This window comes from Lepidochelys olivacea (genome assembly GCF_965140295.1).
Source record: "Lepidochelys olivacea isolate rLepOli2 genome assembly, chromosome: 11".
Taxonomy (NCBI): Eukaryota; Metazoa; Chordata; order Testudines; family Cheloniidae; genus Lepidochelys; species Lepidochelys olivacea.
In genome coordinates, this window is record NC_140421.1 from 32496281 (window position 1) to 32512931 (window position 16651).

General features: G+C 42.4%; 1 protein-coding gene across 4 annotated transcripts in view; it reads left to right on the forward strand.

The window, feature by feature from the left end:
- The window catches only part of TANC1 (tetratricopeptide repeat, ankyrin repeat and coiled-coil containing 1), a 216512-nt gene that overhangs the window by 47020 nt on the left and 152841 nt on the right, over nt 1-16651 (forward strand). For all 4 annotated transcript variants that reach the window (XM_084642572.1, XM_084642575.1, XM_084642573.1 and 1 more), the window contains exon 2: nt 6653-6726. In XM_084642572.1, the coding sequence (XP_084498698.1) occupies nt 6666-6726 (61 nt within the window). In that variant the 5' untranslated portion in view covers nt 6653-6665. The remainder of the gene's footprint in view (nt 1-6652; nt 6727-16651) is intronic.

Genomic DNA, 16651 nt, shown 5'->3' on the forward strand with positions numbered 1-16651 from the left:
TGTTCATGAATTTAATTATAAACTTTTTTTAAGGTGAGCTGGTGGGCCACACAGGAAGACTTGGCAGGCCACGTTTGACTTGAGAGAGAGAGAGAGAATGCTTTTCGTCTGCTACAGGGGAGGATACTTACTCCAGTCCCAGATATGATATACTTAAAGCTGGGTGGGCAAACTTTTTGGCCCGAGGGCCACATCGGGGTTGCGAAACGGTATGGAGGGCCGGGTAGGGAAGGCTGTGCCTCCCCAAACAGCCTGGCCCCTGCTCCCTATCCGCCCTCTCCCGGGACCCCACCCTATCCAACCCCCCCCCCTTGCTCCCTGTCCCCTGACTGCCCCGCCCCCTATCCACACCCCTTTCTCCCCACAGGCCCCCTGGGACTCCCACGCCTATCCCACCCCCCCCCCGCTCCCTGTCCCCGACTGCCCCCCAGGACCTCCGTCCCTAACTTGCCCCCCAGGACCCCACCCCCTATCCAACCTCCCCCCGTCTCCTGACTGCCTCCGCCCCATCCAACCGCCCCCTGTCCCTGGACTGCCCCCTGGGACCTCCTGCCCCTTATCCAACCCCCCGCCCCCTTACCCTTACCAGGCTGCTCAGAGTGGCAGGACAAGCTTACTTGAACGCCTGGGAAGTGGGTGGGCGCAAGCCGCACTACCTGCTGGGGAGGGGCCAGGGGCTAGCCTCCCCTGGCCAGGAGCTCAGGGGCCGGGCAGGATGGTCCCGCAGGCCGTACTTTGCCCACCACTGAGTTAAAGGGATGCAAGTGTCAAGCAAGTCCTTTTGAATTCGGCCTTGCTCTTCTTGAGGCATCAGTACACTTGAGGCCTGCCTGCACTAAGATTTTGTTGCTCTCTGAAATAGTGGCAACAAAGGTTTTGTCCTGCCTATGTGAGCACTCTGACCATTTTAAATACTGGTTTAAAGGAACTAGTTATTAACAGTGCAAGCAGGTCCCTGTTGTAGTCTAGTTAATTTCATATTAATTGTTCAAATGTGGAAGTCATCATCTGCAGAGGAGCTGCTGGGAAATGCTTGAAGGACACACAGGTGTGAAATTACTGATCCTTCACTGACTGAGTGGCATGATGTCCTATGGCCTGCATTGGCACAACTGGATCACAGAAAACAATTAACAGGTGAGAGTTGCCACCAGAGGCACTACAGGTGAGAGTATATATGGGAGAAACTGTCTATATACCTTTGTATTATCTGTGTGTATGAATAATAATGGTAGAAGAAAGGAGCTGCCAACCTATGGAAATTGACTAGATGAATTTTTAGTAATTTTTTAGTGTTTTAAAAGTTAAAACGAGGTTAACACCTGAGTTGCCTTTGAGGAATCTGCAACATAATGAAATTTTGAAATGACAGAGAGAACCCTAATAACCTATATTTATACAGTATTGCTTCTGAGAAGTGCTATAAATATCCTTCTTTAAAGAAACAAAAGGAAGCATCTCTCAGCATATTTGTATTCTAATCTAAAATACCACACAGTGAATTATTCTTCATTAGTGTAGATTGCAACATTGTCTCCGACAATAGAGAGGAGAGAGATAGTTACAAAACTCTATATAACATTCAGTCCAAAAGATGGAATATGATGCATTTTGATGAAATTTTCTAAACTTCAATTATTCATGAGTATGAATTCAACAATTTTCAATTTATCCAACATACAAGGGATTATTAGTCTATTAGCACTAGATAACTAGATTGTCTATAGTATAAAACTCTATATTCTATATGGATGAGCTACATGATATCTTGTCTTTTAGAAAAGACTTGCCTTATAGCAGATGTTCGTTAGTTAGGAATTTGTGGAAGTATGTATAACCAGTTTAACCAGTTTGTGCTGCCAAGTTAAACACTCTTTCCAAATGCCATAATCTATATTGTTACACCATTATATAAACTTTTAAAATGTATAATTATCCAAAATATTTTTCTTATTTTTTTAGCATACTGCCTTTTATAGAAATCTTAGGATGACATACAAGGCAACACATGAAAACTTTTATGAACGTTTTGGGTCTGGAGTCTTGGATTTGTGTGAAATCTAGGTAGGGATATATGCCAGGAGTATAAGGAAAGAATTAGAACTGTGTTTATGTAGTACTAAAACACACACTTATTCTGTAGAATTTGCATATGTTAGTAGCAGCATATGAGCAAAGTGTTTTTGTAACTCAAAAATGTGAATTTTATTCTGTTTCAGGAAGAGGAAAAGAGTTTAGAAGCAGAAATCCAAGTTTTGAAGCTGCTTCTGCCTAGTGTGAGCTGTCCGTGTAGCAGCCTGATATTTGTTGTTTTTATTGTTTACTTCTTCATCTGCCCCTCTGCCCATTTATCCTAAGTCTGAGCCTACATCAGGTTTCCAGTAGATTTTTGTCTAACTTAACAAAAAAGTCTCCCTCTTCTAAATCTATCTACTATTAGGAATTTCTGCCTCCTGTTGTTTCCTAGCTTTAAAAACATTGCCCGGGAAACAAAATGACTTCTATAACAATAAATTAGTTTAATAGATTGTATTTGTGCAGCGTTCTATGGGTATTTGGTGTACAATTTCTTTTCCTAAACATATATAGTCATACGAAGTTTGAAATGCTAGACATCATGCATGTATCCATGTAGCAGAACTCGGCAAATTATTCAGCCTTTTAAAAGAAACTTCCATTTTCAAGTATTGTTGAATGTTTTTTTTTTTTTTCCCCTGCAAAGGAGTTGGTGTTCACATCTACGATAAGTGCTGGTGGTACTTGTGTTGTAGTATTTCAAAATTACTGCCGTAGGCATACACCTACTGGGAATTTAACCTACATCTTTGGTTTTACAAATAAATGGAGCTGTCTCAAGAGTGAAGTGTACAAGTAAAACTAGTCTCTAATGCAGGGCTGAAAAAATGTGCCAGATGTTTACTAATCAAAGGTCCATAGGCAATTCGTTGGAGGGGCATGAAGGGTCGAGTGGCCCCCCAGCAGCTGGCCCAGGCGGGGAGTGGATAGGGCAGGGTCAGAGCCTGAAGAGAAGGGGCGGGGCCAGGCCCTCTTCTAGGCACACTGCCTGGGACGCTGTCCGGTGCAGCGCAGTGGCTAACTGGAAGAGTGCCTGGCTGCGGCAGCAGCAGGCTGCCCCCTGCCCAGGCTCAGCTTCTGGGGACAGCGGCTGAGTGAGCTGGAGACCCCCCCCTTTTCCCCAGGCATGCTTGGAGTTGGCTCCTATGCCCAGAAGCTGAGCCTGGGTAAGGAGCGGGCTGCCACTGCCACCCCTCCCCAGCCAGGCTCTCTCGCAGCCAGCTGGTGGTGCGCGCAGAGCATGTGGGAGTGGGGGCTACGACTCACTCAGTTGCTGTCTTAGAAGCCAAGCCTGCGTTACTTCCTACGGTCCCTGCCTCTCCAGAGACATAGTGAAGTCCTGGCTAGCGGCTTCGACTGCACTGTTTCTCTGGAGAGGCAGGGATGAAGTCCTGGTTATTGGACAGAATTGCATCCCTGCTGGAAGGGAGTCATATGTTTCCTTCCTCTCTCATGAGCTCTCTCTCCTGCAGTGGCTGTTGACTCTGAATTGAGGTCTGCTTCAGGGTGGTGTGGGGCTCCTGCTCGATTCCTGCAGGAACTACCATGGCAGGTCTGCTCCATGGTGGGGGGTTTGTACAGAAAGCCCATCAATCATCTCCATGGTCATTTCCCACACTTACCAACATTTTCTCTCCCTGGATTCTGCTATGTCTTCATCCCTTCTTTTGGCCTTTGGATAGTGGGTGTAGGATAAACGTGAAGGTCCCTTTGCTCCCAAATAGTTGCTGGAAGGGAAAAGGGAACCTTATCACTGCTCACTGTGGTCTTTTCTTGGGTGGAGGCACACATGAGTCCCATATCTGTTGTTGCTCAGACCAAACTTTTGCTCATTTCCCTCTTGTGCTTCTCAGGAAAATTGTAAACAGAAACGGAGGCACTGGAGCAGGTTGTAGACTCAGAAGGACAACTTTAGACAGTTTATCTTCACAATCATTAGGGCTAGGTTCTAATCCTGACTCTTCCATGCTTTGTGACCTTCAGCAAATCATTCAGCCTCACTGAGCTTCAGTTACCTATGCCCATTGTTGAAAGAGGGTATTGCTTGCCTGAATTCATAAAAATGCTCAAGGTTCTCAGATAACTTATACTTCCAAGTGCTTTTTATCATTGTATTAAAGTATACTGTGTATGCTTATTATATATTACACACGAGAAACTATGTTAAAAGAACCCTGTTTGCAAAGTCAAGCACTCAAAAGTTAGGAAATGCCAGAACTGAGGCCTCACAGGCAACCTTAATTTGACCCGTTTGTGTATATGCATGAATAATAATAATAATATTCTACATTTGTAAGTTCAACTTTCACAATAAAGAGATTGCACTATAATACTTGTATTAGGTGAATTGAAAAATACTATTTCTTTTGTTTTTTACAGTGCAAATATTTGTAATAAAAAATAAAGTGAACACTGTACACTTTGTATTCTGTGTTTGTAATGGAAATCAATATATTTGAAAATGTGGCAAACATCCAAAAATATTTATATAAATGGTATTCTATTATTGTTTAACAACGCGATTAATTGCAATTAATTTGTTAAATCGCTTGACAGCTCTAATAAAAACATATTGGCTAACACACATCCTTTTTAAAGTTCCCTTTTCTCTTCACAAGGCCTAAAATACACCCCCAGTTTACTGGTTTGTTGGCACTGGTCTCACAATCTGCTGAGTAACTCCTATGTTTAATGTCTGCACTTATAATTAATATCTTACTATGTGCATCTTGTGGTGGTGGTAATGTATTCTCTTCTGAGGAGAGAAAATACAAATGATCAAGTATATTAAATCTAATGTAGGTGTATTGTTATATATACCGTGAAGTAGGCTTTTTATGGCAGTGGGTTTATAGTCCCAAATGTAAGTAGTTCTTTGACATATTCAGTGCAAAGGCATGGTTCTTCCTTTTTCCTCTGCAGCTACATACTTGATTGATGAGTGCTGTCTTTTCTTGAAGTTGCACCCATACCACATTTCCTGGGCACAGATCTGACATGAGGAATTATAACATTCAAAAACCAGTAGGAGAACACTTCAGTCTCCCTGGTCACTCAATAACAGACTTAAAAAGGCAATTGTTCAACAAAAAACTTCAAAAACAGACTCCAACATGAAACTGCAGAACTGGAATTAATTTGCAAACTGGATACCATCAAATTAGGCCTGAATAAAGACTGGGAGTGGTTGGGTCATTACAAAACCTAAACCTAATTTCCCCCATACTAATTTCCCCTTACTGTCACTCTCACCTTCTTGTCAACTGTTGGAAATGGGCCACTCTCATTACCATTACAAAAGTGATTTTTCCTCCCTTGGTATCCTACTGTTAATTGAATTATCTCGTTAGACTGACCTACCACTTGGTAAGGCAACTCCCTTTCATGTGCTGTGTATTTATACCTGCTACTGTATTTTCGACTCCATACATCTGATGAAGTGGGTTCTAGCACACGAAAGCTTATGCCAAAATAAATTTGTTAGTCTCTAAGGTGCGACAAGGACTCCTCGTTGTTTTTGCTGATACAGACTAACATGGTTACCACTGAAACCTGTTAATAATTACTTTATTTTGTTGCTGCATGCTGTGTTCTTGTTTGATGCCTAAAAGAAGAGAAAAAACAAAACCTGTAGAATTGTGTTTTTCTAATTAGATCAGTTAGCTGAAATGAGGTTGAGGACTCTCGGATATTTCAGGAAGTTTAATGGAAAAGTTAAGTTTAGGGACCATTATTCTTAGAGTAATACCCTTGTGCTCTCTTTCATTCATTGTTTCATATTCATTTCCATGAAAAGTAGAACAGTTGTTTAGAAGTTTCTGCTCCAGATGTTTCTTCTCTTCCTGTAGTCTGTAACTTTCTGAAATTGCAGAAGTTGATGATACAGAAAATTAGTTTTTTTACATTGTGGAATGGGAAATAAGGAACAGAAACTGTAATTTTATTTTTAATGCAAAATTTCTTGATAGTAATGGCGGGATTGTGGGGCAAAACAGTGCAAAGATGGTTTTAAATAAATTGACTTCTTAGTGGCATGAGTTGTGGTGGATTAAGTTAGTAAAAATATTTCTTCCATATAGAAGTTATATTGTACTTTCTCTTTATATCAGCGTTTGAAGGTGCCGATAAGTTTTACTGTCAACAGTGTTTTTTTGCCACCTTCACTCAACCTCAAGAAGGTATTGTTTTGTCTAAGTTTATTTTCCTCCTCCTTGATGAACTCTGGTCAGGAGCAGACATTCTTTTGCCAGAGTGTCTTATGGTAACTTATCCAGGTTTAGCCTCATAACCTTAATTATATGTGGAATGTGGAGAATGCTATGTGTTGTTTTTGCTTTATAACAAGATAGTGAACCCCTATCACTTGCTTCAAGTATTAAAACATTCCTTGAAGCTTCAGTATTTGGTTTGACCAATGTAACTTGGTTAAAGAAAAATAATGTAAACCATCAACATGTTTCAAATGAATACTCTTTTGTTTAGTTTTATCTTCCTCCTGTCTACTGCAGTTTTCTTTTTCTGTGAACTTTCATTATTAATGATGTATTTAAAGTTTTGTTTTTCTTTCTTCCTTCAGGAACAGTATTAAAATGTTAAAAGCGGTATTAAAAAAGAGCCGAGAAGGTGCAAAGGGGAGCAAAAAAGAATCAGGTATGAATATTTAAATATTGTTATACTGTAGATCTCATCATAACTCGTGAATTCAGCATTTAACATTTTTGTAAATTGATATTTTAATAATATTTTCTTAAGGAAATTACAATTTTTTAAGTATATTTAAATAGAGTTTAATTATTTTAAGAGTCAAGACATATTAATGATGAAAAAATTACTGAGATTCTTTGAGGTAAAAATTATTGATAAATACCTGTGCTTTAGACATTTGCTCTAAGTAACTAAATATTGTTTGAGATATTATGTCCCAATGTGTACTTGATATAGTACTGTCTGAAATCCATAAAAAAGTCTTTCTTTTATTTTTTGTAAATTGTAGCTGATGCCATAAACCCACTAATTCGCTAGTTGTCCATAGTTAAGGCTAGGATTTAGTCATGGGTATTTTTAGTAAAAGTCATGGACAGGTCATGGGCAATAAACAAAAATTCACGACCCGTGACCTGTCCATGACTTGTACTATAAATACCCTGACTAAATCTTAGCTGCGGGACAGGGTGTGTGTGGAGGGCTGGGGTGTGTGTGAGCTGCTCTGGGGGCGGGATCCAGGGGTCAGTGGCACCAGCTGCTCAGGGCCACTGAGGCCAGCGGCTGCTCCTGGCATCCCTGGGGCCAGCTGCCTGAGCAGTGGACAGTGCAGCTCGCCCCAGGGACACTTCAGGGCACTAGTGCAGCTGGCCCCAAGCGGCTGGCTGTGAAGCCGCTCCAACAGTAGCCAGTGTGGCTGTCCCCAGGGCAAGCTGCTTGGGCGGCCCTGGGGTCAGTCATACTGGCTACTGCCAAAGTCATGGAGGTTGAGGAAAGTCATGGAATCAACAGGGTTGCCAATTTTCTGATTGCAGAAAACCGAACACTCCTTCCCTAAGGCCCCGCCCCTTTCTCACTCCATCCCCCCTCCCTCCGTTGCTCATTAGCCCCCACCCTCCTCACTCACTCATTTCCACTGGGCTGGGGCAGGGGATTGGGGTGCAGGAGGGGGTGAGGGCTCTGACGTTTGGCCAGGGATGAGGGGTTTGGGGTGTGCTAGGGGGCTCAGGGCAGGGGGTTGGGGTGTGAGGGGGAGGGCTCTGGCTGGGGGTGTGGGCTCTGGGTTGGGGCCGGGGATGAGGGATTTGGGGTGTAGGAGGGGGCTCCGGGCTGGGGCCGAGGGGTTCAGAGCATGGGAGGGGGCTCTAGGCTGGGGCAGGAGCATGGGAGCAGGTGAGGGCTCTGGCTGGGGGTGCGTGCTCCGGGGTGGGGCCGAGGGGTTTGAGGTGTGGGGGTGGGGTGCAGGATGGGGCTCAGGGGGTGGGGTAGGCTATGGGTGGTGCTTACTTGAGGCAGCTCCTGGAAGGGGCAACATGTCCTCTGGCCCCTAGGTACAGGAGCAGCCAGGGGGGCTCCGCATGCTGCCCTCGCCAGCAGGCACTGGCCCCGCAGCTCCCGCAGGCCGTGGTTCCCAGCGAGTGGGAGCTGCAGAGTCAGCGCTCAGGGCGGGGACAGCATGTGGAGCCTCTCTGGCTGCCTCTGCGCTAGGGGCTGCAGGGATGTGTTGGTGCTTCCCATGAGCTGCGTGGAGCGAGAGCAGGCAGGGAGCCTGCCTTAGGCCCACTGCGCCGCTGACTGGACTTTTAATGGCCCGGTCAGTGGTGCTGACTGGAGCCACCGGAGTCCCTTTTTCACCAGGTGTCTAGCTGCTTGACTTCTGATTTGCAGAAGTGCTGGGCACTCATGAGTGCAACTGAAGTTTATAGGTTCAAATTGCTATATAATGCTAAGTATTCTGGAAAAAATCACATCCTAGGTGTGTCAAATTGGGCACTCAAAATTACTGTATACTTTTGGACCTTAATTTTTCTGTGACTCACTGCACTATCAGTAAAATAAGAATATTATCCCTTCATCTCACAGGGGTGTTTTGAAAATAATTTAATTAGTATTTGTGAAGCACTCAGATACTTCAGTGATGAGTGCCATAGAGAGCTCATAAGGAAATTAATAATTCTGTCAACAGAGTAGAGTTCGAAGTAGCAGGTGTCCAGTAAATAAGGCATGCGGCCACACATCGAACAAGAATAAAACAAAATACTGAATAGTTACACCGCAAGCGAGCACCATCCATCCTGCACTGTCAATAAGGCAAGGGTCCTGTGGAAAAAAGTAGTATGTGATCATGTAATTGGACTGTATCATAATGCACATGTACAAGGGAACAAAATTAAAGTGGCATGGACAACCTTAATTCTAGTTTTTCCTAACTTTTGAGTGCTTGACTTTGCAACCTTTAATGTTCTATTCATATAGCTTTTTGTATGTATTTTCCTAGCTGCTTTATTTTTTTTTAAAGAAGACTGGAAAAAACAAGAAATACCATCCTGTGGTATAATATGATATAGGTCATCAGAAGGGCTGGAACTTTTATCACTTGAGCTAATGGAGTAACTGATAGCAGTAGTAGATTGTTATCCTCTTTGGACCAATACCAGAGGGAGATGGAACATTATGCCAGTGGGTTTCAAAGACATTTGTTAGTCGCAGAGGAACTGTGAAACTTGGGGATCTTGGGTTCCATTCTAGACTCCGGAGGTGAATATGATCTGCTGGTACAGCTTTTCTGCCCATTTCCCCCTGAGCTTGACCCTTTCTGCTATGTCCCCTCCAACTTGTCCCAGTCTTCTCTCCCTTCGCCCACTTGCTTCTTGTCTTGTCTTGTCTTTTTTCTCTATTCCCCAAGCTTCTGATCCCAGTCTCCTTGCTTAGTAAGTCCTAATTTCACCTCTCCAGACTCCATGTCCCAAGCCTAGTCATCCCTAATCTCCCCTCCACCCCACTCCCAATCTCCTTGCCCATCTAGTTCCAGTTCTCTCCTTCTCTCCCTAATTTGTTTCTTTCTCCCTCCATGGTCTCCAATCATGTGCTCCCACACCCAAGTTTCTCATCTCCATTGGTTCCCAGTCCCTGTGTCCCTTCCTGGACTTCTCATTCAGTCTGTGCCCCTGCTCCTTCAGTCTGTGCCCCTGGCTCCTTGTCCCACTCTGTTTTACTAGCCAGTCCCAGTTATCCCCCATACAGCCTGTCTCCTTGTCAGATCTGTCTCCCCTTCCTGGCTCACTGATTACTTGTCCCAGTCTTCTTTCCTGGCAACTCCCAGTGCGCTCTCTCCCCTCCCCCCCCGCACCTGTTCTCATCTGTCCTGCTTTCTGCCCCCAGTTTAACTCACTGGCTCCTAGATGTAGTTTTCTTGCCATCCTCTAGTCCCAGTTTTGCTCTTCTCCCTTCTCGTCCTAATCTGCCCTAACCCTCCTGCTCAATGCTCTAGGTCCCATTTTTGTCCCCTTTGCATTTGAATTAGATGGTTTCATCCTCCGTGCTGCCTGTGTGCCAACATGGAGTTCATTAGAGCATAGGAGAGACAAGCTCCCTACTCTCAGTTCAGTGCCCAAACTCATCCCCACAACCCAAAACAGCCATTACAGGGAAAAAGAAAAGGAGTACTTGTGGCACCTTAGAGACTAACCAATTTATTTGAGCATAAGCTTTTGTGAGCTACAGCTCACTTCATCGGATGTATACTGTGGAAAGTTTAGATCTGTAGCTCACGAAAGCTTATGCTCAAATAAATTGGTTAGTCTCTAAGGTGCCACAAGTACTCCTTTTCGTTTTTGTGAATACAGACTAACATGGCTGTTACTCTGAAACCTGTCATTACAGGGAAAATATGACTTAGCTACTGATCTGGAGGAAGCATGTTGAGTCTCTCTGTGGGGATGGCACATGCACAGTCTGGTCACATGTAGGAGCTCTGAGGGGAGCATGCTTAGTGAGGATGGAAGCTTCAGAGGTTATAGCTGTTAAACTCTAGTAAGGCTCTAAACTCTATTGAGTCTCTACTTTGGCTTAAAACTTGCCCAAATTTGGGCACATTTTCCTTGGGATAGTAATAGGCTCATTCCTGACAAAAAGGCCACCCCTGCCAAATTTCAGTGCCTGTGCTCCAAAACACAGGGGATCTAGAGTTTGCCATGGAAATGGTCACCAGAATTTTTTGAATGTTTGAAAAACAGTGTATTTTGTTCTTGCCTCTTTCTCAAGAGGTTCTCTTTTTGAACCATTTTGGCTGAAATTTTCCAAACAGCAAAAAAAACCAACAAAATCCCCCACTCCCCCCTCAACAAAAAAACCCCAGCCTGAGTCAGGCACTTGGCATGGATGATAATTTCACCCCAAGTGGTTAAAATTAAGCAAAATTAAAAGCAAACGAAACAGGGTCTTATAATGGAAAGAGTCAGGCCACCTGTATAAGCAGTGCTGCCAGCCCCCGTATAGGCCAGTACAACATTTACAGTCTTTAGTCTAATTAGTGAGCTTTTTTTAGACACATACTTTGCCTATTATGACATACATTTCATTCTCATGGGTGGATGTCATGATGCATTTTAAATTATGCAACTCAGTTTTGTAGTAAAATGTTGAGGTTCTTAGTACTTTCACCATCTGCTTAGCATTTTTATGATAAACAGGAGATATCAGTGAGGTTTTTATCAGCTCAACCTACTTGCTCCATCTTTCCTCTTAGGTTTAATTTTTAACCTGATACAAGCAGTAAGTCTTCCATCTGTAGCCATTCTGTACATTCTGGATCTGTAGCCATTCATTCTTGTGGGCAACGCTTCTAAAGTGGGTATTTGTTTGTGCAGCCATAGTGATTGCACCAACTGCACCCAGCAACAGTTCAACACAGTAGGTGAGTAATGTGAAACTGCAGGATAAGTTAGTTAGGCAGAATATAATTACATATATTGTGATTTGTTCAGAACACTCCAATTAATGCCATTGGTCTTGAGAATGGTTTTACATCATCTCTTCAAAGAAGTAGTCATTAAATCACAAACTCCGCTCCTTCAACTCCCCAGTGTCATACTGGGGCATTGCTTAAATAGGTAACAATCTTCCTTTTGATTACTATTATTCTATTTCTTATTAGGGGGGCTGTGGCAATTGATACGCTTAAAGTTTAGAACTTCTGCATTGGCATAATATGGTGGTTCAGACTCAACCTGGTGAATTTTTTTTAATTCTTGTGATTTATACAGTTTTCTGTTAGATACCATAAGTGACACGGTAAGTATAGGCTTATTGTATTCCTCATATCCACTCATCCAGTTGAGTTGGCTTCTCTTTTACAAGGTCAAGCAGACTGAAGCAACTCGTAGAATATTCAAAATTTCATGTAACAGCAAATACGGTCTCATTCTATTTAATTGTGAGACCTCTGTTTTGTACTGCTTATATTCTTGTATGTATTCCTCATTTAAAGTAATATCTGATTAGTAGTAGAGGAGCATATTTTTCCTCTACCTATCTAAGCCATTTCATGCATTTTTTGACTTGAGTGTGAAAGGAAACAGGCCAACTATATCATTTTAAGTAGGGCTGGATTAATCCCACCATTAAAAAAATTAATCGTGATTGTTCATGTTTAATTGCACTGTTAAACAATAATAGAATACCATTTATTTAAATATTTTTTGGATATTTTCTACATTTTCAAATATATTGATTTCAATTACAACACAGAATTCAGAGTGTACAGTGCTCACTTTATATTATTTTTTATTTCAAATATTTGCACTGTAAAAAACAAAAGAAATAGTATTTTTCAATTCACCTAATATCAATACTGTAGTGCAATATCTTTATCATGAAAGGTGAATTTACAAATGTGGAATTATGTACAAAAAAATAACTGCACTCTAAAACAAAACAATGTAAACCTTTAGTGCCTACAAGTCCACTCATTCCTACTTCTTGTTCAGCCATTCGCTCAAAAAAGTTTGTTTATATTTGCAGGAGATAATACTGCCCATTTCTTGTTTACAGTGTCACCTGAAAGTAAGAACAAGTGTTCTCATGGCACTGTTGTAGCCGGCTTCACAAGACATTTATGTGCCAGATGCACTAAAGATTCATATGTCTCTTCATGCTTCAGCCACCATTCCAGAGGACATGCGTCCATGCCGATAACAGGTTCTGCTTGATAACGATCCAAAGTGATGCAGACTGACGCACCTTCATTTTCATTATCTGAGTCAGATGCCACCAGCAGAAAGTTGATTTTCTTTTTTTGATGGTTCAGTTCTGAAGTTTCTGCATTGGAATGTTGCTCTTTTAGCTCCTCTGAAAGCATGTTCCACACCTCCTCCCTCTCAGATTTTGGAAGGCACTTCAGATTCTTAAACCTTGGGTCGAGTGCTGTAGCTATTTTTAGAAATCTCACATTGGTACCTTCTTTGTGTTTCGTGAAATCTGCAGTGAAAGTGTTCTTAAAACGAACAACATTTGCTGGGTCATCACTCAAGACTGCTATAACCTGAAATATATGGCAGAATGCGGGTAAAACAGAGCAGGAGACATACAATTCTCCCCAGAAATTTAATTTAATTAAATTTTTTTTAATGAGCATCATCAGCATGGAAGTATGTCCTCTGGAATGGTGGTCGAAGCATGAAGGAGCATACAAATGTTTAGCATATCTGGCACATAAATATGTTGCAATGCTGGCTACAAAAGTGCCATGTGAATGCCTGTTCTTACTTTCAGGTGACATTGTAAATAATAAAAACAGCGAGGAGTCCTTGTGGCACCTTAGAGACTAACATATTTATTTGGGCATAAGCTTTCGTGGGCTAGAACCCACTTCATCGAATGCGTGGAGTGAAAATACAGGAGCAGGTATAAATACATGAAACGAGTTGCAAACGGGGGGTTGCAAATTTAAATAAGTGGGCAGCATTATTTCCTGTAAATGTAAACAAAGTTGTTTTTCTGAGTGATGGCCTGAACAAGAAGTAGGACTGAGTAGACTTGTAGGCCCGAAAGGTTTACATTGTTTTGTTTTTGAGTGCAGTTATGTAACACACAAAAATCTACATTTGTAAGTTACACTTTCACGATAAAGAGATTGCTCTCCAGTACTTGTATGAGGTGAATTGAAAAATACTATCTCTTATCATTTTTACAGTGCAAATATTTCTAATAAAAATAATAAAATAAAGTGAGCACTATACACTTTGTATTCTGTGGTGTAATAGAAATCAATATATTTGAAAACATGGAAAAACATCCAAAATATTTAATAAATTTCAGTTGGTATTCTATTGTTTAACAGTATGATTAAAAGTTCGATTAATTTTTTTAATCTCGATTAATTTTTTGAGTTAATCGCTGGAGTTAACCGTGATTAATCGACAGCCCTTCATTTAAGTATTCTCAACTTCTGAATTTGTCAACCTTATGAATCACTCCCCCATCCCCACCCCCCACACACACACACCTATGTATGCATACACACTACCTTCTTTTTTATTTAGTAAATTATGTAAACCTCCACCTCTTCAATTTGGAGTTTTTAGAATAATGAAGTTGTGTTGCCAGTCACCTTCATAGGTGATTTCAAAAACTGATTTAAGAACCAAGCTGTGTCTCTTGGCATCAAAAGAGACTACTTAAAAAAAAATCACCTTGTGCAAAAATCCATCCATCTGGTGGGCAATATATTCTCTGGGAACTAAAGAAAATTCTTGTGATCATTGTTAAAATCATATGAAATCCACATTTCCCAATGTGGTCTCTTTCTAAGTGACATAATGGTGAGAGCCATTCTGGAATAGAAGAAAAAATTGACAGCTGGATCAAAGATATCAAGAAATGATCCCAATGCAAGACCAAAGACATCTGGTTAACTTTGTGTGTGGTGGTGTTGCTGCTAACTTGAAGTCAACAGCTGGCTTTGTTTAAATATAGTGGCTTATAGATTCCTGTGGTAAGGCCCTGATTGGTGGATTTTCCATCTGCCCTTAAGCCAATTTCCATCTCAATATTTTAAAGAAAAATTAAGCTGTTTGAAATGGAGACTAGACCAGGCTCTGATAAAGGCTGAAGCTTGAGACGCATTTCTCCTTTAAGTGGGTTAGAAAAAAATATTTTGCTACCTTACCCCATCTGTCTGGACTGGTGTATGCAGAATGCAGATTTCATCTCTTTACAAACACAGTGCTACTTCTCTCATGAAAATTGGTCTTACGAGAAATCAAAGAGCTCTATTTTTATCAGTCCAGTGTTATAGGAGTCATCAGTTGGGCAGAGTCTGCTGATTAAAGTCTAGACCAGGGGTCGGCAACCTTTCAGAAGTGGCGTGCCGAGTCTTCATTTATTCACTCTAATTTAAGGTTTCGTGTGCCAGTAATACCTTCTAAAAACGGTAAAATGTATCTTTCTGTAAGTCCATAATATTTAACTAAACTATTGTTGTATGTAAAGTAAATAAGGTTTTTAAAATGTTTAGGAAGCTTCATTTAAAATTAAATTAAAATGCAGATCTTATCAGTTTAGTGTGATCCTTGCCCTTGCTTTTCCTTGCTGAGTTTTCCAATGTCTGGCACGTATTTGGATACTTTAAGCTGCACACAGGCTTCTGAGTGATCAGTTGTTAACCGGCTCTGAGAGGGACAGAGAACAGATTTCATGTGTGAAAATACTCGTTCACACAAGTATGTGGATCCAAATGCTGAAAGCATTGCAAACGCAATTTTCTTCAAACAGTTAAATTTCACTGGCAGGGATGTCCAGCAGGTCAGAATAGAGGCCCCATGATCTCTCTCGGTAGCTTCAAGTGCACTCTGTAGATCTCCAAACTTTGATGCTCACAATAATCCGGCGGCCGGGGCCTGGGACCGGCGAATGGAACCTCAGCTGGCAGGGGGCTGGCAGCCGGTACCCCAGGCCAGCTGCGGAGCCCCTGGGACTGGTGGCCAGGAACCGGGCAGTGTGAGTGCCACTGAAAATCAGCGTGCGTGCCGCAGGTTGCCTACCCCTGGTCTAGACCTTTTTCCTCTGATCCTATTTTTTTTAGAGAAGGGAGGATTCTTCTTCGAGTGATTGTTCACTTCTGTTCCAATTAGGTGTGCTCGCACGATGTGCATGGACGTCAGAAACTTTTTCCCTTAGCAGCTTCCGTCGGGATGGCAGGGGAGCCCCCTACAGTAGCACCCTTATGGCAGTGTATATAGTACCCTGCTGGCCCAACCCCTCTTCAGTTCCTTCTTACTGTCCGTGGAGGTGTTGGAACGTTCTCTCTCTCTCTCGCTTGTGAGTGATCCCATAGCCTTTCAGTCTTCTAGTTAGAGTTGTTCTTAGATAGTTATCAGTTAGTTAAATACCATTGTATTCAGGTGTCTGGAAGCTAGTTCCAGCACCAGCCTTGGACTGCGGGGCATGCTGCAAGTACAGGCTTTCAAAGCTTGCACCAAGTGCCGCGAGTCTATGCCTAACAGCGACCCCCATGACTCCTGTCTCCGGTGTCTGGGAGAGGCTCATCAGGCAGAGCGCTGCAAAAACTGCAAGGCCTTCAAGCCGTGCACTAAGAAAGAAAGACTTTCACCTTAAGCAGCAGGGCACTATCTCCAGAGCCTCTAGGTCCGGGCACTCCATGCAACGCCATTCCAGGTTGCCAGACAGACACGGATCAATGACAAGGGAGGCATCTCTCTCCAGGCTGCCCCTGGACCCCCAAGAGCAACTGGTGATGCCAGGCCCAATGCCCAACGCGGTACCAAGCACTGTGACACCTCAAAGAATTCAAATAGATGGGTGAGACATGATTTCCCTTTACAAAAATCATGTTGACTCTTCCCCAACAAATCATGTGTGTCTGACAATTCGTTCTTTACTATTGTTTCAACCAATTTCCCCAGTACTGAAACCAAGCTCACTGGCCTGTAATTGCCAGGATCACCTCTGGAGCCCTTTTTTAAAATTGGCGTCACATTAGCTGTCTTACAAGTCATTTGATACGGAAGCAGGATATAGTGTACTTAGAAGTGGATATAGTGTACTTAGATTTTCAGAATGCCTTTGACAAGGT